Source organism: Phyllostomus hastatus, unplaced genomic scaffold (assembly GCF_019186645.2).
Source record: "Phyllostomus hastatus isolate PE091 unplaced genomic scaffold, TTU_PhHast_1.1 phas_contig_1, whole genome shotgun sequence".
NCBI lineage: Eukaryota > Metazoa > Chordata > Mammalia > Chiroptera > Phyllostomidae > Phyllostomus > Phyllostomus hastatus.
In genome coordinates, this window is record NW_025333498.1 from 20616654 (window position 1) to 20643832 (window position 27179).

General features: G+C 40.4%; 1 protein-coding gene across 3 annotated transcripts; it reads right to left on the bottom strand.

Annotated features, from left to right (window-relative positions):
- Nucleotides 1-1003: 1003 nt before the first annotated feature.
- KLHL23 (kelch like family member 23) lies at nt 1004-16610 on the bottom strand. 3 transcript variants are annotated; one of them, XM_045830624.1, is made up of 4 exons: nt 16509-16610; nt 13884-15098; nt 10161-10313; nt 1004-3242 (listed from the first exon to the last, which is right to left on the bottom strand). In XM_045830624.1, the coding sequence occupies exons 2-4, from the start codon at nt 15094-15096 to the stop codon at nt 2932-2934; spliced, it is 1677 nt and encodes a 558-aa protein (XP_045686580.1). In that variant the 5' UTR covers nt 15097-15098; nt 16509-16610; the 3' UTR covers nt 1004-2931. The 3 variants fall into 3 exon arrangements, with proteins under 3 accessions (XP_045686580.1, XP_045686570.1, XP_045686575.1); XM_045830614.1 differs by lacking the exon at nt 16509-16610 and adding an exon at nt 15957-16209; XM_045830619.1 differs by lacking the exon at nt 16509-16610 and adding an exon at nt 15953-16209.
- Between the last annotated feature and the right edge of the window lie 10569 nt (nt 16611-27179).

Here is a 27179-nt window from a genome sequence, read left to right on the forward strand (position 1 = left end):
ATTAAATACCTCAGATCAACAGGAACAAGTATAAAAGGCACATGGACAAAAACTGGGGGGGGGGTGGAAATGGGACGGAGGTGGAGACAGTGGGGGTTGGCTGGGATGGGAGTAAAAGACAGAAAACTGTACTTGAACAACAACCAAAATAAAAATAAAAAATTAAAAAATAAATGTTAGATTAATAAATAAAAAAACACCTCAGATCACAAACTATTTTCAAGATCCTCCAAGCACCTCTGAATACTTTTCTGTAAAAATAATACCATCATCCTTCAAAAAAAAGTATGCTCTCAATAAAATTTTTAAAAATACATTTTAAGAATTAAAGAAAAAGTACACTGGAGCCCAGCTGGGGTGGCTCAGTGGGTTAAGCATCATCCCAGACTGAAAGGTTGCAGGTTTGATTCCTGGTTGGGACACATGCCTGGGTTGTGGGCCAGGTCCACAGTTGGGGGTGTGGAAGAGGTAACCAATCGATGCTTCTCTCCCTCTCTTTCCCCTTCCCTTGCCCTCTCTCTAAAAATAAATAAATAAAATCTTTTTTTAAAAAAAAGAAAGAAAAGTATGCTGGATATACAAATGAAATGCTAAACTTTGAGAATACTAAGAAGAATAAGATGTAATCCATGATCTTAAAATTAGCTAAGAGACATACTATGCATATGTAAATGATGAATCCTTTAAATGTGACAATGGGAGTTTACTGTGGCTGAAACAGCCAGGAAGCATTCCCAGAGGTTGGACTTGAACCAGAATTGTATAGCGTCTACACAAGCTGAAAGGAAGGAGGTAAGAGCAACTGTTCTCATCTGTCCCATAAACCAGGTCTCTAAAGCATGACCAGGCAACACATTGGCCCAGCATTAATTGCTTAATGTTCTTGAGAGCAATAAAGTAGTCTGAATTCAGTTATAGGTTGAAATAGTCTATAATTCAGTTGTTTCACTAACTCAAACTGTCCCTCAACTCAACTGGTGCAAATTCAAAGTTTTACCACATATACAGTGATTGACTTATTTTTATTGAAAATACAAAGTAGTATTAGAGAAAGGCATTGAAATAAATTAAAAATCATTCCACATCCCCCTACACTAACACAATGAATTTCAGTTTTGCATATTATCTCCCACATGCATAAACATTTTCAAAGTCACAATCATAGTGTGCATACTATTTTACATTGTGCTTATCTTACTTACTGTATTACAGACACATCCATATTTCTACAGTCTTCCAAATAATTATTTTAATGGCAGTATAACATTTCACTATTTTTATTAGCCCACTTTCTCCTCTGACATGTATATTATTTCCAATTTTTTTTGTTATAATACAAACAAACATTCTCATGAATTTACCTTTTTTGTTTGTTTGTTTTGTTTTGATAGTATTCTTTAGGAGTAGAGTTTATGGGCAAAGGAATGGTCTTGTTTTCTCTTTAAACATATGCGCCCTGACCAGGATTGAACCTACAATCCAGGTACATGCCCTGACCAGAAACCAAACCTCCAACTTTTTGGTATATATGATAATGCTCCAATTAACTGAGCCACACTGGCCAGAGCGATGCAGTCATTTTTAAGGCTCTTTCTTTGCAGTACCATGTTGCAGTCGCAAGAATTGCACCTATTTAAAATGTCATCTAAAGTGAATGCATTAAACAGTTTCTAAAATTTTAAAAAAGCATTAATTTTAAACTTCTGTATTTAAATTTTAAAATAATAGCTATCTCTTTTTTAAAAAAAGGGTGTGGATAGATGGTTTAACAGATTACTAAAAGTTTAGAGGAGTTAACTGGAGCAATGCTTCCCAACTTTTCTCAGGTTATGGCACACACTGACAGTCATAAAAATGGGCATAGGTGTTTCTGGCCCAGAAGCTCCAGCCACCCAGGCCACCTCTGACTACCCCAAGGGTTATAAGGATCCCTATCTAGGCACCCAAAGGACCCAAAGTGCCAGTGTGCGTGGGTTGGGAACCTCTTAATTGAGGGGAGCTTAAGTGACTCAGTCCAAGTCACAAAATCTTGTTAGTGGCCGAGCTGGAAAATGAATGCAAACATCTTCTCATCAGGGTATTTTCTACTGTATCATAACTGTTCTACCTGCTTTCTGGCTTTATGCAGATGTGTCTACATTTATGAATAAAGAGGACTTTCTAACATGCTTAAACTAAAAATACCTAATTGAGTAATTTACAACAAAGCTAAAAATTAAAAATAATTCTTATCATCAGCAAATGTTTGACTACTTTCTCTGACATTTTTCAGATCTGTCATTCTTTTACTTTGTAAACTCTCAAAAGTACTTATACTTTGCACAGTATTTACTCTCAATAGTAATAATCATTTGCACAGTATCTTGTATATCTGTTAGTCAGTAAATAAAGGATAACAATAAATTATACACACAAGGGGAAAAACTAAACTTAAATCTACACTCTAAATAATCCTAAAGGTGATTTAAAAAAGTTTTAGTGTTGATTTTGTAGAGGTAGAGAAGATTCCCTCCTTAAATTTCAAATTCCACACAGCTAAATGGAACCTTAATGTGCACTGTCTATTACATTGCAGGGTCATAAGAGACATTTCATTCCAAAGAATAATTCTGACCTATACCCAGTGTTCGTGCTACCAGGAGAAAAAAATCACTACAAAGGCATTTCACATTTACCAAGCATCCAATATTCCAGACAATCTTCGAAAAGCAGAGATTTTAAGATGTTAACCTCACTGATGCAACTGTAAATATATATATACACCAGATTTCTCTGGATCATTAATCACTGGGTTAGGGTGTAGAGTGGGGTTTAGGAATGAGAATTTACCTGTTATGTGCCAGGCCACAAGAACAGGCAAGGGACTCTAAACCGTGCATTTTTTTACTATACCCCAAAACAGTGATTACTTGGCCATTTCTACAAAGTCAGTCAGACATTGTACACACAAACGCATCCATGGGACCGCATGGCACTTGGAAGATTACCCACTATCTCCCACTTATTAAGATCTGGGTCATACTTCTCAATGCTCTGAAGGTATGTTCCCTTCGAATAGGAATATCCCCCAGTGACATAAATACACCCATTCATGATGACAGCACCACACTCCATCCTTCTTTCCATCATGGGTGCTATCTCTCTCCACTCATTTTGTTCAGGGTCATAGCATTCCGTGATTGTCGTCTGTCCACCAACTAGATAGAGCTTACTTTCAAATGGAACTGAACACAATCCATATTCTGTTAGAAAGAAAAAAAGCAAATTTTATTAGGACAACAGACAAAAGAGATACCTTAGGGTGGTGATGCACTGATCCTTTACAACCGAACATACACAAGTAGAGTGAGTAGTCAGGACACTCTGATTCCGCACACATAACCACACCACTGAGCCATGAAACCCATTGCCGGTCCCCTGCCATTCTCCCTCAGTCAACACTCGGCTGCTTTTTAGACCACTACTCTTCTGAAAACTCTCCAGCACACACACCTTTTATTCTACACCCATGTGTAAAAGATGGCAGCAGTAGCATCCCTCTGACATGAAGACATTCTAGGCAGCTGGTGTAGGTCCCTTCGGGTCTTAGCTGCTATCCCTGTAACCAGTGACAGGCGATCTGTAGTGTCTGTTGCCACAGCTGTCACACAGATTACCTTGCTTGTCAAGTCTCACACTGCTGGCCAAGTTGAGGACCCAAGCAGTTAGAAAAAAACACAACCAGATCAGTGGGGAACTACAGTCTATCATCTGAAGAAGCTGGGAAAGATTGTCAAAGGCAGAGGGCTGCTGGGTGAGGTCTGGGTCCTAAGGCTCAGTGTTTGCCTTCTGGCTGTTTTAATTTTTCCCATTATTTATCTCCCCCATACATCCAAACCTGCTGGCTCTTCAAAGCACCAGAATCTTTTGTAACTTCACTTCCACGCCTTCCTTGCCAGGGCTGTGCCCGGGGCAAGGCAAGTGAGGCGCTAGGTATAAAAACATAGGAAGGCTCTCTCTCTGAGCGGTTTCCTCAATTTTGTGCCTCAAGAGTCTTCTTCCCTTCCTCACCCTAGTCCCAGCCCAGCGTTTCCTCCACGCCTCCACTTCCAGCATCACTATTCGCCGTGAGTTCCTTCTTTGGGAATATCAACCATAAAATCACACTTCTAGCTGCAGACCTGAGAAAAGAGCAGGATTTGTCAGAGGCACTAATATCACAGCAAATCAATGAAGATTTACTTCGTTTATGTGTCATTGTTTGCCATCACTGAACTGTTCTTTCCAGCTGGAAGTCTCGTCTTTTTCCAGGGCTTTCCATAGCGGCCATCTTCTTGCCATTCAGGTCTCATCCTACTGTCATCCCCTCTGAGGGACCTTCTCTGAATATCTAACCTGAAGCGGCTAGCTAGGCATCTCTACCACATTACCCTATTTTAATTCTCTTCACAGCGCTGTTTATCCCCAGGTGTGTTTGTTTACTGGCTCTCTCCCCCTGTTAACAGTGCAGAAACTGAGTCCTGCCCTCTGCCCCACTCCCCACCTTGTAAGGACCCAATAAATCTTTGCCGGATCAATGAATAAATTGTATCTTATACCCTCTGCGCCTAATATGCACTCCCATTATTTTGTGGAAGAAAAGCTTTATAAGCACCTCTTTAGAAAGAATGTAAGATCAGAAATGTAATTTCCCCTTTAAGAATGGAAGACAAATTCTTATCAGTAAAGTTCTTGCTATCTAGCTTTTGAGGGTTAAAAAACTCTCAGAAGATGGGCATTTCTGCTTTGAATCCCCATTCTGTTGTTTCCAAGTATCTGATGAGAAAATAAGAATTCTCCCACCTTGAATAAATCCATTGGTTACTTTCCAGTTACATATATGTAGAATTTCTATAGCATTTAGTTCTTTAAGATACTTGTGCAACATTGTTTATATAAATTATATGAATTATTCCGTCAAATGTTTATTGTGAAAATTCATGGTAATGCAAAAATTTTATGAGTTGATGTGATTCAACAATGAGTTTCGAGTTTCCTAGGCTTTTTTAAATTCAAAGTTTACCCCCAAATCCTCAATTTGAGATTCTTTTGTGAAAAGAAGTATCTCAACATTCCTATATCAGTAAAAATGTTTCAAATAAAGTGATTCCTGAGCATTTCTCCCGTTAGCCAAATACAACTTAACGTTCTATGACTATTCACAGAAACTGTTTCTCCTTCAGCTGTAACTGCCTTTTTTCTTGTTGGTCGCTCTGTGAAGTTACTGAGGCTAGCGGACTGGATCTGGTTAATTGAGCTCCTCGCAATGTACCTAGCACGTAGAAAGCACTCAGCAAACATCTGTTGGACAAATGAGTGAAAGAACAATTTGAAACCAACATGGGAATGGCACCACCTCTCATGGCTCTGAGCTTACACATATATTCACTACAAATTCATGGCACTCTGTAATCAGTATTACATGAGTGACATGAAGAAACCCACACAGGGATTTACAGACCACCACAATATTTTCATGTATTAAATATCCACTGAAATGATTAAAAAACTTTTTCTTAAGATTTTTCTGACTGACAAACTCTGTAAAGCTTATCTAATGTAACTTCCTTATTTTACAGGAAAGTAAGAACCTAGAGCTTAAGCTGTTGCCCAGTCCGAGGCAAGTAAGTAAAAGGGGGAGCCAGGAGAGAGCTCTCTTCCCACAGGACACAGCGCTCCCCAGGTGTTTCTCCTTTATCACTTACAGCTAGCTTTTCCCCTGTGCTCCGTGCTCTTCTTCCGCAGCTCACCCCTTAACTCACACTGTTTCCCAAGGTTCTTCCCACGGCTGTTCTTGGTCTCACCTTCCCGAGACACCTCAATCATCCCCACGCCCGCAGCCACCATCTCCAAGCAAACCACCCCCAGATCTAGGTTGGGCTGCGTTCTTCCTCCTGAGTTGCACACCTGCAACTCCTATTGCTTTCTGGACCGCTCCTCTAGGTTGTCCAATTAGTTTTTCACATTTGTCTATAAAACTGAGCTCATCATCTCTCCACTTCTCCCTTCTTATTGGCTGCTCCTTCAATGCTCCCTGTCCTCCCAGTCAACCAGCCAGAGACCTTGGAATGAACTGTCAACTCCTTTCTCTCTCTCATCTCCTGTATCTAACCATTCAAGATCGCAATCTCTACCAATTCAATCAATGTTGACTCTATAACATTCCTCACATCCGCCCGTTTTCCACTCCTACCACTTCAGGCTTTCAGCATTTCTTACCTGGTTTATTACCAATAGTTTTAGTAGATCTTGCTGCTGTCTTTTCTCCCAATCTACTCTAAAAGGAGCTCTCTTCTTAAAGCTAGAACTGATCACACTTCGTTCTCTTGCTTTGAAATCTCTGACAGTTCTCCATTTTAAAAACTCATCTGCCTGCCATTCAAAGCCCTCCATGATATGCACCTCAGTTGAACTCTCCCATCTAGAGTCTCATCCTATCTTCTTATATCATCTCATTCATATACATCTACTCCCAGGTACTGAAATAAACCTGGAACTTTCCCTTCTGCCTTCTTTCATTGGCTATCTTTCCGCCAGAAAACCATTTCTCAAAAACTACCTTCCTTAACTGAGCCATTCTTTAAGGCCTAAATCATAACTACCTACTCCTGGAGGCTTCTAGGTTCTCCTTAATTAGACTTAAGCTCTCTCTATCCTCAGTTTCAATAGCACGTATTTGTAAGATTCTTGTGTTCCCAATTATGAATGTGTATTTGCTACTAGAGTCTGAGTTCCTATGGTAGTAAAGACTATTACTGCCCTGGCTGGTGTGGCAGAGTGGATTGATCACCTGCCTGGGAACCACAGGATCACTGGTTCAATTCCCAGTCAGGGCACATGCCTGGGTTGCAGGCCAGGTCCCCAGTAGGGGGTGCATGAGAGGTATCCACACACTGATGTTACTTTCTATCTCTTTTTCTCTCCCTTCCCTTCTGTCTAAAAATAAAATAAATACAATCTTTTTTTAAAAAAAAGACTATCACTTAACTATATCTGTATCTTTTTTAAATTTTTTTTAATTTACTAATTTTAGAGAGAGAAGAGGGAAGGGAGAGCAAGAGAAACATCAATCTGTTGTCCCACTTATTTATGCATTCATTGGTTGATTCTTGTATGTGCCCTGCCCAGGGATCAAACCTGCAACCTTGGCATATCGGGATGACGCTCTAACCAACTGAGCTACCAGACCAGGTCCACCTTTGCATCTTACATAATAACTAGAATTCATTTTTCCCAAGGTAAGATCTCAATAAATATTATCTTCAGTTTAATGGAATTATAGTCCCCTGTTTTTCAACTATACAAAACTTAAAGGCATTAAGTAAAAAAGATAACCCTTATATTGTTTTAAAAATAAGTCATTTATTTGTATTCTAAGCCATTTATCCATTCAGTAAACTCAACACTGACATTTTATGTTCTTCAGGAGATGCTCCTAAAAAGCTAAGAAGCACACCTTGCAATAACTCTGAGAGTGTAGATCCAAATGCCTCAGGGACGAGGAGTCAACAGACTAGGGAATGAAGCGGCCTAGGGGTGAAACCAGCGAAGGGCACGGCCCCCAGGCCTGTGACATGATGAGAACGGGAGTGACTGTGGTGGCCTGGAGTACACACCATCTCATCTACAGGCCACAACCACTACCTGGCCCCTGTGACTGCTGTCAGGGAAGAATGTGATCCCAGGTCCCCAGGTCTGCCAATTTCTCTAAGGCCAGAAATCATGATTTTTATTGGAAATCTCCTGAATTTTAACTATTGGTAACAAGTCCCTTAAAAAATATTTTAAACACTGCACAAACTAAACAGAAGATACCGTGCAGGGTGCTAATTTGATGACTTTGTTTCCTTTATTACTTCAGAGAAAAGTCCAATGTAAATTAAAACTCTATAAGTGGATTTATCCTGTAATTTAATACTGTAATACTGATTTATACTGTAATTTAATATTTATTTCTGATTGATTTTTCCATTTGTCATACTTTGGCTTAAATCTCATTGACTTTTAGACTCTCTTTCAAGCAGTAAACAAGTTATATGTAATTTGAACATGCTATGGGATATTTTTAAAAGATTTTATTTATTGTTAGAGAGAGGGGAAGGGAGGGAGAAAGAAAGGGAGAGACACATGGATGTGAGAGAGACACATCACTCAGTTGCCTTGGGGACAAGGCTGCAACCCAGGCATGTGCCCTGAGAGGGAATCAACTGGTGACCTTCTCTTTGCAGAACGACGCCCAGCCAACTGAGCCCCGCTGGCCAGGGAAGGATATTTATTTGTAAAAGAACCCCTTTATGAAATATATTTTACTTACAATGTAAATAACTCCCCTCTATTTTGTTAGTCTGACTTCTCCTACACTGGATTTTCTTTGTAAAGCTAAATCATGGTTCATACCTAACTCAGAAGGCTCAGTGAGGCTCTAAGGAGACAACAGCCCAGTTGTTCCGAGTGCAGTGTTCCCAGGCAGATGGCCTGGGTTTAAACCCTTAACAAGCACTGGCTGGCTGATCTGGGGCTATTTATTCACTATCTGCATGCCTCACAGGATTGCTGTGAGGTTTGAATAAATGAATACAAGTAAAACTACTAGAATAGTTAGTGCCTGGCACATAACTGCTGAATAAATGTTTGCTATTACTCAATGTGAGCTGTTATTATTTTCCATTATAACTTCAATGGTCAAACGGAAAGTGGTGGGAGTTGGAATAACACACTTGGGCTACTAGGAAAGACAGCCTAGCCAGCCCACGCTGTCTTCAGAGCCAGGACAGCCTGCGCTGCAGTCTCTTTTCATGCAAAGCCCATGTCCTATGGAGATGCAGCACCTGGTTCGGGTGTGCTCTACCTGGACTGTGAGATGACACGCATGACAAATGGGCATTAGTAGCTGCGCTGGTCAAAACCAGGAGAGTTTGCTCCTGAAGGAGAGGCAGATTGCTGAGTAGTTACAGCACTGTTTATGTAGTCAGACTGCCTGAACTGAATCCTGGTCTGCACTTTTAGACTGTGTGACCTTGGCAAGGTTACTTATCCTTTCTAAGCCTCCACTTCCAAATATGTAACAGGGGTAAACAACACCTACTGACAGGGTTATACTTAGAGTTTAAGGTAACATTACAAGCAAAGTGCTTAGTCAATACTTAGCCTATGAAAAGTGCTCCAGGTTAGCTGTTACTCCTACTCTTGGATGGTTCAAGCTTGTGAATTTTAGTTATGCTCTCTAGTAACCCACAGAGAAGCCTGATGCCATAAGGAAAATGACTCAAAGTAATGTGGTGATTTGGTGATATGAATCTTCCCTAATGAAAAACTGAAACATAAGGAATAACTGTAACAGGATGCAGCTTATGCTTTCCCGGAGCTCTTCAAGGAGACATGCCAAAAAACAAGACACCACAGAAAGCAGGTTATTCCCAGTGAGCAGACAACACGTCTCCTTTATGATTGTTAAAGTTAAGGCCAACATAAGGCTCTGCACATTGTAGGAGTGAGTACTTCCTAGTTACTGAAACCCAAACAGAGCATGCTTCTGAAAGAGAAAACCATCTCCTGCTAAACTGCATCAGTAGGTGCCCTCCCCAACTATTGGATAGACCAGTGCTTCCCATCTATCTATAAAAACTGTTTTATATAATGCAAGTAAATGAAAGAAAGCGCATAACAAAGGAATAGGAAATAAAAAAAAGAATCTAAGTGAAAACATTTTTTTAAAGAAACCACTTCTAGCCCTGGCTGGCGTAGCTCAGTGGATTGAGCGCAGGCTGCAAACCCAAGTGTCACAGGTTTGATTCCCAGCCAGGACACATGCCTGGGTTGTAGGCCACAGCCCCCAGCAACCACACATTGATGTTTCTCTCTCTCTCTTTCTCCCTCCCTTCCCTCTCTAAAAATGAATAAAATCTTAAAAAAAAAGAAACCACTTCTTTTAATCACAACAGCTTAAAATGTATGTTGTGTAAAGACATGAGGGAAATAATTTGCAGGCATGACCTAATCTGAATAACGTAAACTATGGTTATTGTTCCATGGACGCATGAATATTTTGAGCCTTTTCTATTTCCAGCCCATTTTTAGCCATCTCTGCAATCATATTGATAAGCTGTGTCACAACACGTGCTGTGAAGACAGTGTGTTGTTACCTGGGTGTGGACTGGAGGTGATGAGGCTCCACTCGTTGATGTCTGAATTGTAGCTCTGGACCTTGTCATAGGTGCAGCTTCCTCTGTAGCCACAGTGTCCGCCAATGACGTAGATAACTTCATGTAGGACACAGGCAGTAGCATTTCCCACGCCTGCGTGTTAATTAAAATCACAGCTTCAGATTGATCTTTCACTCTGCTTTGCAATGAATATTGTATTGTTTTTGTTATTACTGTTTAGTAGATGTAAGGCACTGTGCTAGGTGCGATGAGGGATGGAAGAATGAAAAAGAAAGTCTCCCTGCACTCTTTTAAAAGAGGATGAGCCCTGGCTGGCATAGCTCAGTGGATTGAGTGCGGGCTGCAAACCAAAGTGTCGCAGGTTCGATTCCCAGCCAGGGCACATGCCTGGGTTGCAGGCCATAACCCCCAGCAACTGCACATTGATGTTTCTCTCTCTCTCTCTCTCCCCCCCTTCCTTCCCTCTCTAAAAATAAATAAATAAAATCTTTTAAAAAAAATAGAGGATGAGACATTTACACAAATCGCTGTTACATAGGGTACAGCACTACCGTGGATGTGCAGAGGAAGGTGTTGCTTTTGACTAGGAAAATCATGCAAGAGGTGGCAAAAGTTGACTTGGGCCTTAGCATGTAGGACTTTGGCAGGGAGAGGTGAGAGGAAGCCACCCTGAGTGAGGGCAGGGTAAGTGCAAAGGCTTCCTGGCCAATTCAAGTAGCTGTTTTGATTTTGCCACCCTGGGTTGTCCTGTGGAAATTAACACTGGCAAGGTGAGACAGAACCATGTGGCAAAGTATCCTGATGCCCGACTAAGAAATCTGGACTTAATTCAGCAGGAATTTTAAAGGTTTTTAAACAAAGGAAGGGAGGGACTACAGAGGCAGGAGGGTAGAACGGGTCCAGGTGCAGAGTGTTCAGTGCCTGAATTAGAAGGGTCGTGGGTACAAGGGGGAGATGCACGGAGTCTGGAGAGACCGGTAAAACAGAAGGGCCTTGACGGCTGACTGAGCTGGAGACAAGATGGATTCTCGAGTCCTGATCTTAGAAAACTGGGAAACACTCATGCCACAGAAAAATGAGGAGGAAGAGAAAATGGTTTCAGCAGGGGACAAGAATGATGATGAGGCTCATTTAATTGAAATGTCAGTTTAGTCTTCCAACCACCTTTTACTTAGCACTCTTACACTGTGGGTTCAGTTCAATTTCCTTGTTTATTTCTACTCCAAAACAAAAGTGAGTTCATAAGCAGGGCAGTTATGATGGGGGGGAGGGGAGGAGTTCCTAAACAGCTATCTATTTATTTATTCTCTGTAGCTCCCTCAACCAAAAAAGGAAATAAAATTGAAATTTGACTCTACCCAATTTAAGTTCTCATTACCAGGAAAAGTAACTAGTTCACTTCAAGGCTACAAAGCAAAACAGACTTGGAAACATAATGTTATCCTTTCAACATGAAAACGGGAAACTAAGAGTTCAGCATGAGTCTGATCATCAGAACTAGCCACAGGTGCACATAACTGACAAAGTGTTACCATTCCTGACATGATTAGATGTAACCAGGAATCAAACCTTCAGGTTAAAGTATAAATCTTTGAAATTTCAGACCCAGCTGTTAGGTGGGGGAGAATTTTGGCAAATGAGGGTCTCCCATTGCTCTCAAGGCTCAGTCAAGAACACATTCGGCTTCCTTTCACAGTGGATATACCATTGCAGCATTTTATTTTCAGCAACCATTGCTTCAAATGATTTAACAAAATTTTAGTAAAGTAATACATTTTCATCCTCAAAAAAATATACTGTTAGCTACTAAACCACTGAAACTTATCTCATCATTAAGAAACAGAGGTTGCCCTGACTGGTGTGGCTCAGCTGGTTGAATCATCTTCTCGTAGACTGAAAGGTCATGAGTTCGATTCCCAGTCAGGGCACATGATCATGCTGCAGGTTTGGTCCCTGGTTGGGGTGCATATGCGAGGCAAAAGATCAATGTTTCTCACATCAATGTTTCTCTTTCTCTCTCTGTCTCCCTTCCTCTCTCTCTAAAAGCAATGACCTTGGGTGAGGATGAAAGAAAAAACGAAGGAAGAAAGGAATGAAGGAAGAAAGGAAGGAAGGTAGCAAGGAAGCAAGGAAAGAAACAAGCAGAGGCAGCCCTGGCCTGGTAGCTCAATGGGTTGGGGCATCATTCCATACACCAAAAGTTTGCGGGTTCAATTCCTGGTCATGGCACATACCTAGGTTGCAGGTTTGTAAAAGAGACAGACAGGACACTGAGAACCTCCTTGGACATGGGACTGGGAATCAGTAAGTGGAAGTCATGTTCAGGTAGAGTAAAAAAAAAGAGCAACAACAGCTGTGGGCTTTAAGCTACCTTCTCCCACCCTACCAACCAACCACTACCGAGCCTTGGGGCACTCAGAAAAGTGGTTATGATTTAATATGAAAAATTCTGCCCTACCAAAGCTGACATGTTCTATGACGTACATGGCAACATGCCTAACACCGAGTACTTACCACTGTTTTGCACACTTCACATGCATAAATTCATTTAATCCTCTCAAAACCCTCTACTACTTAATGTCACCCCCATTGCACGGATGGCAAAACTGGAGCTTGAGGAGAGTAAACAATCCGCCCAAGCTCTCCAGCGAGTGAGAGGGAGGCTGGGATCGGAGCCCAGGCAGCTTGACTTCAGGAGCAGTGTGCCGGGTCACAAGCCTACTCTGCCTGTCAGGCTTCCTGCTTGTCGTCCAGGGAGCGCGCCAGGTCAGATTCCCGGACCAGGTCAGATTCCCACACCCTGGGCAGTGTTAAAAAAGAAACAGAAAGGCCTGGGAAGAAACATTTGGGATAAAATGACACAAATTTGGTAACAATGTACCATTTGTTTTTGTGCAACTTCCCAGCACCAGTGAATAAATGTAATTAAGTACGATTCCAATTTAACTTTTTTGCCCCCAGTGGGAGGGAGGGAGAGCAAGGCTAATCTAGTACCAAACAGCAGAAAATACAGTGTTTATCAGACAGATACTGAGAGCCAATAGTATGCCTGGCTCTGGGGCCACACGAGGGGAGGGTATGGGATCTGCCCCTCTCTTTAACACTATGAGACAAGACTTGAGCCAAAAAAGCAGAGGTTACTTGTCCCTAGTTTTTGAGAGAATGTAATTTGTTACACCCCACAGGGATCAAACCTTTCAAGGTTTTAATGAAAGACCTTTTAAAAGAGAGAAAATCAGATGATGAGAGGAAAAAGCAGAATATTTAAAAGCACAATAAAAAGGGGCCTCAATTTCAGGAGCAAACCAATATAAATAAATAAGCACAAACTAATAAAACTACCCAGCTTTCTCTATTTAGCCTTTGACTTAAATGTAAATTTTTAAGACTTCAGTAAGATCTAGGCTCAAAACAGGTTGTAGAGTAAGAAGAACAAATTATACTGGTTTCCAATGTAAATATTTCTTTTCTAGCCTGAGTAGAGTATTCTAAGCACACAAATCTCAGACAAATTAGGGACTGCTATACTGTATTTTTACTTGGTACATTCTGCAGGATATTATTTGTATAATCCACTATAGTTCCTAGATACCATTCCAAAGTGATAGATTCCTGTTCTAATCTATTAGATTTCTATTAGTTGAGGATAGATTCCTAACCACAAACACCTAAAAACACAGAATAAGCATAACCCACACTTACCTTTAATCATGTTTGCAATGGGAATCCATTTCTCTTTTAATGGATCATAGAACTCAGCCTCTTCTGCTGGAGCCCCTTTTCTGTAACCACCTAAAGCATAGACACAGCCACCTAAGGTGACTGCGCAGTGGTAATACCTGGCATTGAGCATTGGCAAACCTTCTGTCCATTCATCGCTTTCACTGTTATAGATCCACACGGTGTCAAGAGCTTCTATGTTATCTGTCCTATAACCCCCAGTTACATATACGTTGGGTCCCAAACAGGTAACACCATAGCTCTCCCTGGTATAATCTGGTATTTCTGCTCCCTGAATCCAAACATTTGTCAAAGGATCCCATATATGAACCTCTGACAAAGGGTGCCAGTAATAGCCTCCAATGATATACATGGTGGCTGTGGACCTCTGGGAAATCTCTTTATGCATGGGATTCAGGGCATTATATATTAGAGATCGTATCTTATTTTCTGTTAGCAGGCAGCTTCTTTGAAGGCCTAAAGCTGTTTTTAAATACACTGGGTCTATGTCTATGTTGATATAGCTCAGTAGATTGTACAGGCATTCAATTCGATTTTCTACATCATAAGCAGTCCACTTAATTACTGGCTCTATGATGGCTTCTTCTTTCCAAACGCTGAGATTCTTCCTGGACAAGATAAAGACAAACTTTTCAAGGCTGATTTCCAGAAACTCTTCTTGTTGCCATACTTCCTTAAACCTTGAGCACAGAATTCTTTGAGATTCCTTCTCTAGTTCTGGACACATGTGAAATTCTGCAAAGGAGTGCATTCCAATACAGTTATCTATATCCAGGTGCCTTACCAGAAACTGCTCACAAGCTTTCTTTACTGAAAGGAACTGTAGCAGATCTGCTGCTTCAAGCAGGCTTTGAACGTTTCTTTTAGTTATTTCAATTTGGGAAGTGTATGCATAATTGACAAGACCTTCCAAAATATCATGGTGGATACCAGAGATTTTTATTTTATTTTTAAACTTTTCTTTCATGTCAGCTGTGAACATTGCCTTAAAATAATTGCTGCAAGCAGCTAAAACAGCCCGGTGACAATGGAAGATTATGCCTGAAGGACACTGAAGGGTAATATCAGTAAATAATCCATCCAAGTAAAATGTTTTGAATGCATCCAGAAAATCCACTGGATGTGCTGAATCCTTGAAAAGGTAAATATAATCTTCTTGTCCTTTTAGAGCCATGGCTGCAATAAATATGAAATAAACGTGTTTCAATTTTTGCTTGTTACTTCAAATAATCAATACTATCTATTCTAATCATTAGAATGATTGATTACTATCAAATATACTCCAAAACTAGACTAAGCTCAGCATTCTAAATGCAAAATGTGGATGGACTATTTCGTAAATGATGGTCAACTTATATTCGGGGTAGCTCGGGGCCTTCAAGCCCCGGAATTTTTCAACAGTCCTTTCTAGAAAAAAAGTAAGTGTTGATTTCCTACTCCAATTACTCTGTGTCCAGTCGGTCCTGAGTCGGCGGCCCGAGAGGCATCCCACACTTGGCAAACCCAGCGGCCCAGGGGTCACCCGATTCCACCGAAGGGGCCGGCCTCTGTTCGATCCCCATTCAGTCTTTCCCCTTTCAAGAGGCTTCGAGATGCCAAGACAGAGATGAACGAAATATATGGGACTAGAAGTAGTCTCGGAACAGGGAAACCCTGTGTCTTTCCGCCGAAGGAAAAAGATACAGGAAAACCCCGTGGCCGCGGCTCCCCAACTCCAGGCCCCCTCCTCCGCGGTGCCGCAGGGGTTCCCGCCCGTGGACCGCCCCGCCCCGGGGCCTGGAGCGGGGACTGGACTCCGGGGCGCCGCGAGCCTCCCCCCGGGCAAGGTGCCCAGGTCCCACGGTCCCGGGACGCCTCACAGGTGCGGAGAGGGCGCCGCGGGCGGCCCCGTGCTCAGCCCGGCCCCCGCGCCCGCGCAGCCATTGTCTCCGCGCCTCTGCCGCAGGCGGGCTCAGCGCGCGGCGCGGCCTCCCTCTCCCGCTCTCGGTCCGGCTCTCCCACCGCGCGCAGGCACTGGGTTAGTCGCTCACCAACCTCCGGCGGCGGCGGCTTCGGGACGCGGCGCGGGCCGGCGGGTTAGCAGCCAGCGGAGGCAGAGGCGCCTCGGGACCCCCTGACCATCTTTGGAAGAGGCGCGGCTTAGGCTGCCTGCTAGTGCAGCTCCAGCCCACAACGGCTCCTATTTTGGTGCCCCAGCTGCTCCCGCCTCCAAACGTACAGCCCCCCGCGCGCTCCGGAGCTCCCGGCGCGGGGCCACTCGCGGGAACTCCAGGGCGGCGGGGCCGCTCTGCGGGCAGGGGCGGGGCGGGGCGGGGCGGGCCGGGGCGGGCCGGGGCGGGCCGAAGGCGCACGGTTGCAGCCCCTCCCGGCGGTGTCCCCCAAGGCAGGTGGGACAGCTTCCCGGCGGACCCCGCCTGGGCCACCCCCTTTCCCCTCCGCTGGGGTCTGCCTCTCAAGCACATACACCCCTTGAGCATTTGCTCTCTAGACAAACTCTGTAGATCAGAATTAATGGCACAAAGCGAGCTGGGAGGGGGGTGCCCTTTACCCTCCCTTCAGTAGCTCTCGCCAGACCCGGCAACTTACGGGGGAGGAGAAGTGGAGAGGAAAATGTGAAGAGAATGCAACAAAACTGAAGGTGTCGAGGTTGTCTTTAAAATGCCCGAAGTAGCTGCGGTTTTCCTACGAATGCCACCCTGCCCCTAGCAGAACACTCTGGAGGGAGCCCCTGGGGTTGATTTACACCCTGTGTGGGTTAGGTAACCGGGAAGCTTTGAGCAGCTTACACGGAGCAGCCAGGGCCAAGGATTCAGGTTTCCGTACGTAGAGCTGAGCAGCTGGAGTCACCAGTCTTTCTTCCTGGTGACAGCCAGTCCAATCACGTAAAGATAGATATCCATGTGCTACAGAAGGCAGTTCATCTTTAAAAAATTAGATTTAAAAATTTATTTATTGATTTTAGAGAGAGAGGAAGAGACACACAGAGAGAAACATTGATTTGTCGTTCCACTTCATTCACTTATTGGTTGATTCTTATACGTGCCCTGACCAGGGATGGAACCTGCAACCTCGTGTATGGGGAGAACACTCGAACCATCCGAGCTACTTGGCCAGGGCAGAATGTTTATTGTTCCAACAAAAGCCAGTATCAAATATTTTCATTTCTCGTTCATTCTTTTACTTGTAGGATTTTATCAAGTGCCTGATAGGGCTAGGAACTGGTAGTAGAGTGGTGAATACAGCTGTTATGTAGCTGAGAGTCTAGCCATCTTAAGGGAGGAAGGACACTTGGATAAGAGGACCACCAGACACCCAGCGTGTTTCTCAGAGTACTGTCTGAAAGACAGAATATACAAATGAACAATGGCCAGATTGTATATGACAACAGACCTCCAAAAGACATAAGCAGTCCAGGAAGCGAGACCACAACCTCTGCAGCAACTGGAGCAGAACGGCACCATTGGTCAAGACTGCCAACTTCCCTATTTTTACCCCTGCTTCCAACTCAGGACCACCAGAGAAAGCCAAATAGGCTTCTTAAACCAACGACATAACAAAGCTGCTGCTTCTAGCAGGCCCGCCTCCAGATTTCCCAGGCCAGCAATCTCCAATTAGAACAGACCTAAGACCTTCCCCTTTTATTCTCTTATGTAAAACTTTCCCACTCCCCTGCCTGTCTTTGCGCCTCTGCCAAAGGCAAGTGTAGGTGGCTGACTCTCGCTATAGCAAGATCTGAAAAAAAAATAAATACCAGCTGTTTGTCTCATTTGGGTGATTTTAACTTAATTTCACACTAGTTAGGCAGCACCCCACACCCGCTACCCCACATCCACCACCACCACTTTCTTGGGAAAGGAGACCTAGGAATCTGCATTCTCATCAAGGCCATCATGTGATTGTTTTTGTTGTTGCAGTTAGAAGAGTGTATGTTGGACCCAAAATGGAAGAAAAAATAAACATTTAAAATCCCAACATCTGGTAAAGAGTTTAGTGGAGAAGGAAAGTAAATGAGATTTAGTTTCAGTATTAAAAGTTCATCTCTGCCATTTATCTAGCATGTAACTTTAAACAAGTTATTAACCCTCTCTGATCCTTAGTTTTCTGGTCTGTAAAACACCCCCAAAATTCAATACTTTTTCAACCTAACATAAGGTTTTTGGAAAGATAAAATTACAAATGGGAAAGCACTTAGGATGTGGCATATAAATGTTAGCTATTATAATGAAAGGATATTTGCAACCTCAATTTGGAAATTAGCATATTAACATTTCTTCAAAAATTTATGAACTTTGTAGTTAATTGTAAGTGTGGAATTTGTCTTGTCATTCAAGGACAAGATTGTGACTGAAGATAAGGCATTCTTTCCATGTTTATCACTGAAGTGTGGTGATGGCCGTTTGTGGCTATGATGACGTTTGATGTGCAGAAAGTACTATAAGTTCTGGCTAACTCAGAGTAGGGGCTTCTGGAATCATAGCTACATGTGATAAATAATTCTTGAATAATAGAATTCACTGTTTTCATTTGTGCAGAGTTATTTCAGATTGCTGCAGAGACCGATTAAAACTTTTGCTTCCTTTGCCTAATGTTGCCTAGTTGTGAATTTATTGCTTCATAGTGTATATCCGTTGTATGTCAACTTTTTAAAAAGACCCCCCAAATGAATATCTGTATACATTAGACTGCTTCAACTTGCCGAGAGAAGAGCAGGTCCTCAAGGGTATTGCCAGCGGCTCCTCCTTCCCACATGCTTTATTAGAGAGACCATTGCAAATGCTAATATATTTGATGCACTCAGAAACATAAAATTAGCATTCATAAGTTAAATAAATTAATGACACTGTTCAAGAAAACAACTGTGCCATCTGTGAATCCAAGTCTTAAGTAGATAAAACATAAGCAACTCTTGGCAGATATTAAGCTTGGCGTGGAGTTAGATGCTATTTGACATCACACTTGGCTTTTCAAAAGACTCTTCAGTTTCTAAAAATAACAATTTTATTCATTTGTTCATTGTTTTTAACTGATTAGTACAGCTGTGTCTTTAAATGTTTGATATGCTAATTGTGTATAATTATCGGTGTGTGTAAATGACAGATACATACAGGAAATTTTGTATGCTTCATTTACATACTGAATTAAACAAGTTGCTGTTAAGTAAAAAAATAGTGAGTATAATTTATAAGGCCACAACATACAGCTGTGTAGGTCATGCACGGCACAACTCCAGCTCACTCCACTCAAGCAGAGTGCAATATGAACTCCAAACAGTACACAACCAGCACAGGTATATGTGGCCGTCCGGGAGCTGATATGTCCTGGAAAAGCCTTTTTAGTATGCTTCCTGGAAAATTTTCATTTTTTAAAATATAAATGAGTCTAGTACCCTGATGCGGACTCTGGCCAGTGGGGTCCATGTGTTGCGGCTGTGATGAACAAATTCACTCGGACTACAGAAGTTCTGTGGAGAAAAAGGGACAGCATGGCTGATCTCTAAGTGAGAGAGAGGGCCCCGACCCCTGCGTGGACAGGCTTTTTCTTTTCTGGGTATATCATATGGAGGATGGTCCTCATTTACTATGCACAGGTTTGCTTTAGGTGATTACCTTTTACAGATAACAAAGGAAAGGATGTTGCTAATTACTTCAAAGAAAGGATGTTTGCAAATCAAGGGGCAACGTAGTAGAACTGGTTACACTCCATACTTGGGAGGTTTAGCACAGATTTTAGGAAGTTACTTTAAATATATGCAGTAAATATTCGCTGCCTCAATTCAGGGTGAGGGAGTTTTAGCAAAAAGCAAGCCTTACAGCAGCATAGGTACAATGCAGGCCTGATTCCTCACGGGAAAACCGATCCATGGGCTCAGGTCCTGTGTGCTCACTCCCCACCAGTTTTCTGAATCAGGGGCTGGGCTACATTCACCATGCCATGCAGATAGTTTCCCTATATTACCCACTTGGCACCATGCATAGTTATTACAATATCATTGGCTATATTCCCTATGCTATACTCTACATTCCCATAACTATTTAGTAACTACCAACTTGTACTTCTTAATCCCTTTGCCTTTATCACTCAGCCCCCCAAACATTCTCCCCACAGCATCCATCAGGCTGTTCTCTGAATCTACGAGTCTATTTCTGTTTTGTCATTTATTTTGTACCTTAGATTCCACATACAAGTGAAATCATATGGTATTTGTCCATAATACCCTCTAGGCCCACCCATGTTGTTGTAAATAATAAGATTTCATTCTTTTTTAATGGTCAAGTAATATTCTATTGTGATATGTATCAATTCTTTATCCAATCATGTATTGAGGACCACATAGGTTGCTTCCATATCTTGGGTATTGAAAATAATGCTGCAATGAACATAGGGGTGCAGGTATCTTTTCAAAATAGTGTTTTGGATTTCTTTGGTTAAATGCCCAGAAGTGGAATTGTTCAGTCATAAGGTAGCTCTATTTTTAATTTTTTGAGGAACCTCCATATTGCTTTTCATGGTGGCTATACCAATTTGCAATCTCACCAACAGTACATGAGCGTTCTCTTTCCTCCACATCCTCACTGCCACTTGTTGTTTGTGGATTTATTGATAGCCATTCAGATAGGTATGAGGTGATATCGCATTATATTTTTAATTTGCATTTCTCTGATTATTAGTGATGTTGAGCAATTTTCATATGTTTTTTGGCCATCTGTATGTGCTCTTTGTGAAGTGCCTATTCAGATCCTCTGCCCACTTTTCAATTGGATTGTGTTTTTGGTGTTGAATTGTATGAGTTCTTCATAAATTTTAGATATTAACCTCTTGTCAGATATATCATTGGCAAATATTTTCTTCCATTCAGTAGGTTATCTTTTTGTGTTGTTGATGGTTTCCTTTGTTGTGCAAAACTTTTAGTTTGATGTAGTCCCATTTGTTCATTTTTTTTTGTTTCCCTTGACTTGAGTAAATATATAAGAAAAAAATACTACTAAGAGCAATGCTAGAGAGTTTACTGCTTATGTTTTCTTTCAGGAGTTTTATAGTGTTGGGTCTTACATTTAAGTCTATAATCCATTTTGAATTTATTATTGTATATGATGTAAGACAGTAGTCCAATTTCATTTTTTGCATGTATCTGTCCAATTTTCCCAACACCATTGATTTAATATACTGTCTTTACCCCATTGTACAGTATGTTCTTGCATACTTTGTCATATATTAATTGACCACATAGGCACCGGTTTATTTCTGGGCTCTCTATTCTGTTCCATTGATCTATGTATCTGTGTTTATGCCAGTACCATGCTGTTTTGATTACTATAGCCTTGTAGAATTATTTGGTATCAGATAGTGTGATACCTCTAACTTTGTTCTTATTTCTCATAATTGCTGTGGCTATTCAGGGTCTTTTGTGGTTCCATATAAATTGTAGGATTATTTATTCTAGTTCTGTGAAAATGTCATTGGTATTTTGATAAGGATTATATTGGATTTATGGATTGATTTGGCTAGTATGGACATTTTAATGATGTTAATTCTTCCTCTCCATGAGCACTGTATGTGCTTCTATTTATTTGTATCTAATTCAATTTCTAAAAAAGTGGATATTCTAGTGACTGGGTAAAAAGTACTTTTACAAGTCAGAAAACTTCCAATTCCTTGTTTTCAATAAAAGTCAAAGAGCATTTTGGACAAATAATTTCGAAAGAGTCCATGAAATGAGTGGCACTTCTGTAATAAAATTTCTCTCATTCCCATCTACTTGTGTGTGTGAACACTTCTCAGGGATTACATTTATAGAAATTAAAAACAGGAATATCATTGATCCAAAACTCTCATTCCAAAACAGTAGGCAATACTCAGCCAAAGATACATAGTCTAAATCAGCAATATTCAATGAGTGTGCCACAAGAACTTCTAAAGCATGTGCTGCCTGACTATTGAGTCAGAGCACTGACCTCTTTTTCCTACATTTTCAAATAAAAAAATGACAACAGCCAACACAACAACAGCTATCCAGTTTGAATGAATAAAAATTATTATACCCATTCTTTTCAGGTTGGCAAAAAATATATGTTTTGGTGTGCTGCAGAATTTTAGTAATTAGTTTATGTGTTACATGAGATTTTTAAAAAGTTGAAAAATGCTAGTCTAAATGAAAAGAAAATAGCTGAATTCATCAGATTGAAATAACTTTTGATAAATTTTTACCTGATTTAATTTATGTTTAATAAATTATAGTAATAGCAACATTAATAAGCCCACAATTTTTTTTTTACTACTTAAGAATCAAGGCACTGGGCCAGGTTGCTCAGTTGGTTAAAGTGCTGTCCCTAACACCTAGGTTGTGGGTTTGATCTCCGGTCAGGGCACATACAAGAAGCAACCAATGAATACATAAATAAGTGGAACAAAATAATTGATGTTTCTCTTACTCTTTCTCTGTAAAATCAGTAAATTTTTTAAATTTAAAATGCATAAAGGACATAAAGTAATTAAAATTTTAATTTATGCACTTTTTTTGTTGTAAAGAAGTTTAAGAGATGATTAATACAAGATTTTCAAGTATAAAAATATTTAGACAATCCTTTCTTTGAATGATTCCAACATACATGAATTTCAGTTACCATGGTTAGGTTATATAACACCAATCCCTAAATAGGGTTCAAATTTCAATGACTATGGCATATTAACTGTAATTTCATAAAATACACATTTTTTTCCCATAGTTCTTCAGTCCACAGATCACTACATAAATAACAGATAAGCACCATGATCAGTGACCAATCATGCCTCTTCTTTCAAAATTGTTGGTGTCAGGTCACTGTACATTTGCTATTCAGTTCACAAAGAGACAGCAAAGCTTATAGCTGTGTTACGTTCTTGTCCACCAGTGATAAGTGTAAGTACACTTTACAAAAACAGATCACTGGTAGAGAGCATTGACCAACAAAAATGAAAGTTAGCAAAGAAATGAAAAGTGGCAATGCTGCAAGAGAAATTTGAATTGAACACAATTATGTCCTACAGGACGACGCTGCCACCATTGGGGGGTGCTGGACAGGCAGCCAGCAGAACTTGGTGCAGGTGGACGACAAGGCTTAAGTGAGGAAGGTAGTTAACAAAAGCGATCAAATATTCCAGAAGAAGCAATGCTGGCAAAGAGCACTAAAGGAACTCTTAGAGATACTTCACGACATTGAGAGTACAAAGATAAAATGTTGGAAGTTGATCCAAACTTAGGAGTATGGCAATTCACCAGGGCATAGAAAGACGGTTGCTCCATAATGTAAATTATATGACAAAAAGAAGGTAAAAACTGTTCTTATTACAGTGGTACCTCAGTTCTCAAACTTAGTTTGTTCTGGAAAATTGTTCGAGAAGCAACTTGTTTGAAAATCGAATCTCCTTTGTCACCTGAGAGACGCGTGGCTGGTCATACAGGTGTCAGCATGGAAGGGTTGTTGGGTACAGGACTGAGACCCACAGTTTTGCCAGACAAAGACATTTTTGTCCATGAGCAACTTGGTCAAGAAGTGAATTGTTCGAGAACCAACATTCGACTGTACTCCTATTGAGTTTTAAAAATATTTTAATTCCCAATATTTATAATAGCAGCACTCTAAGTGAATATGGTCTATGTTTTTCCTTTTCCTATACATTTATAACTGACAGTGGTAGAGTTTTTAGTGTTCCAACAAAAAAATTTAAATGCTACAGGACAATTATAATTTTTCCCACTGATTATTAAGATTACTTTGCATGGCAATCTTGCATGATCATTTTTATGGTCCTGCATTACTGTGCAAAGTGAAGACTGCCTGTATTTTCAATATGACAACATTTTCTTGGAGAAATGGAATAGAAATATGAGATTAAAAAGAAAAGGGAATGAGATAAAAATTTCCCGCTGTTAAAGAACAATTTGTTTATGTATTTTCATGTATTTTTAATGAATGATAGTCAGTTTCAAATTACTACAGTTAGCTTTTACTAAATAGATTTAATAGAGTTATTTTAAAACCGATTAAAGAGTCATTAATTACAATATGTTAGAAATTACAACTCTGGCAAATGTTTGAACTTATGGTGAAAAGTTTTCAATATCGATCTGAAAGTGTGGAAGTGAGTACAGTTTTTTAAAGTTATTTTGGGGGTACTTGTTCAAAAAACATGAAAGACCACTGGTCTAGTCTCAAAACAGAGACTAGCCTACTATTCTTTGGTGGAGGGAGGGTCATTTAAAAAATAGCCATTTACTGAGAGTGTTTTTGTGTGCCTCAATTAACATTAAATTCCAGATAAAAATTAATACAAGACAGAGGATCATAAACTAGGATTTTTTTCAACTTCAAGCAATAGAAACCCAATTCTTTCAGTGAGAAAAGAATAACTTTGACTTAAATAAACCCAGAAAGCTTGATATTCTTAAATGAGTTAAAGGTTAAAACTCTCAAAGACTCTCTTCCCCTGATTTGTGTGGTCAGTTGGTTGTGCATCATCCTGCAAAGCAAAAGGTTGCTGATTCAATTCCCCATCAGGGCACATGCCTGGGTTGTGGGTTCAGTCCCCCATGAGGGTACGTGTAAGAGGCAACCAATCGGTTTATCTTTCACATATGTTTCTCTCCCTCTCTTCCTCTTTACCCCCTTCCACTCTCTCTCTAAAAATAAATAAATAAATAATTAAAAAAAAAACCCTCTCAAAGACTCCCTATCGCATTCAGTAAAAGCTGTAGTACTTAAAATAAATAGCCTGCCCCCTGGAGCCCCACCCCAGCCCTGCTTCTGTCTTACCAGGAACTATGCCAACTCTGGTCTTACTACTAGCTGTTACTTTTGCCTGCACTGCTCTTTTACCAGCTACTACTACCTGACCTGCTTGCTCACCTCCATCAAGTTTTTTTTTTCTCAAATACCAGCTTCCTAGTGAGGTCTTCTTTTATCAATCTGTTTAAAATGATCTCCCTACCACACCTGCTATTCACTATCCCCCTTCCCTATAACTGTTTTGATCTCTAGTACTTATTAACATCTGTAATTTGATATATTTTGCTTGTTTATCAGTTTATTGTGTGATTTCTCCCACTGGAATGTAAGCTCCATGATAGCAGTGATTTTTATGTTTTGTGCATGGTTATATCCCTAGTTCATTCCTGTATCCCCAGAACACTGTCTACCACATAGGTGCTCAATAAATAAGATTTGTGGTATAAATGAAAACGTGAATGGATTATATGTAAAACTTTCAGAATTTTCTTTAAAAACGTGTTCTATTTTGCCCTACCTAGTGTGGCTCAGTTGGTTGGGCATTGTCCTGTAAACTGAAAAGTCACAGGTTCGATTCCTGGTCAGGGCACATGCCCAGGTTGCGTGTGGGTTCCATCCCTGGTGTAGATGGATGTTTCTGTCTCACACTCATGTTTCTCTCCCTCTCTGTCTCCCCCCCTTCCCTTCTCTCTAAAATCAATAAGCATGTCCTTGGGTGAGGATTTAAAAAATGCTCAGTTTCTTTAAATTATATATATGACTTAATCTGCAGATATTGCCCTTCTGCAGCATGTTTTGAAATTTTGTGCTTTTTAAAAAAATTTTGTGTTTTTAATTTCAAATTCAAATCATCTGGTTTATCTATTCTTTCTTTGTGTTGTCTCTGACATCACTCTTTTCAGGATTTATCACTTCTCACGTGGCTTACTGAAAGATTTTTCTGTTAGTCTCCCTTTTTCTCCCAAGCTGTTCACCACATTTATCCTCCCTAAACACCACTTTCTTCACATCACTCCCCTTTTGCTCAACTGATTAGCTTTCAAACCTGTCCATAAATTAGCCGAATCCCACTTGCAAAGCTTTATTCCACTATTTCTGAATTTCAATCCTTAATTTATTTCATCAGGCCAGCTACCTCATCACTACCTTATGACTCTGCCGTGCTCCCTCCCACTTTATTCCCTTTCACCTGGGAAGTTCTATCAAGTCCTTCATCTCTCTCTGAATCCTTTCAATCCTTCAAGGTGTAGATCACAATCCACCTCTTTCAAAAATCTTCTCTGATGTCACATCAATCAATCGACTGAGTACAAAACACAATTCTTGCTATATGGGCATCTAATTCTTCCTTGACCTAAGTACCTTCTGTTTATGCTGATCACTGAGATGCTTTATGAAACATGCACTGGTATTATAAGTTACATATGTACATTTCCCACTACTGCTTCAATCAAATTGTAAGTTCTTTGAAGGGCATCATTCTTTTTTTTAAGACATAGTCCTACACTTCTCATCCTTCCATAGGTTTCTGTTTTGTTTTGATCTTTCTCCCTAGTATCCCCAAATATTTTTAACTTGATTTTATTTTTATTTATTTTTATAAAAACCAAAAATATTTCTTGAGGGAAGTATTTTAACTCTCAAAATTGTGCAATAAGATCTTTCTGTGGACTTAAATGTGAAAAGGGCTAAGTTGTTCATCCATCCCTGAAAAAATATACTTTCATATTGAACAGAGGATAATAAAATGTTAGTATTTTTACTAGTTGTTTAGGTATATAACTGAAAACTTGTTAATTAAATACAAAAGACAAACTAATGTTTTACTAAGTAGTATCTTCCATAAATGGGAGTTTCTAAGAATTTCTGCATCAGGAAACATCTGTGTTAGTATTTGGTTTCCATATGAACCATCATCACACAGACATTGGTCTCCATGACATAAACAAGTAGGATAGATTTGGCTTTTGGCCTAGAATGTACTACTCCATAAGCCTTATAAAGTGTATCAAAAAGATCTGTCTACAACAGAGCTATCACACTGTCTACCTAAAAAAGAAACTCAACAGAGTGCACAAAATGACATGGTATTAGATGAAAGAGTTGAGTCGATTCCCTACAACTGATCTCTTCTGAAGGTGTGCTGTGGGGTTATTAGGTCAGTAAAGAACTCTCCCTCTTATCCTCTGAATAAAAGCGCATCTGATAATAGGGAGAGTGAAGTGGCTATAAATTCCAGTCTCACTCACAGTACTAATAGAGCTCCTCTGCCCTGTACAGTGCCAGCCTGCAGTTGCCCTATTGCTGTATGAGTGGTGTCTTGAAGCAGCTTATGAGACCATAAGGGAAAATGTTCTCTAACATTTCTTCAGGGCTAGTATAACCCAGGAGCTAAAAAAAAAATCCAAAAAATGTTGTGAAAGTAAGTATGTATGTGGGCATATTAGAGATAACATTTTTAAAAAGTAGAATTAAGATGTAATTATAATTTGCA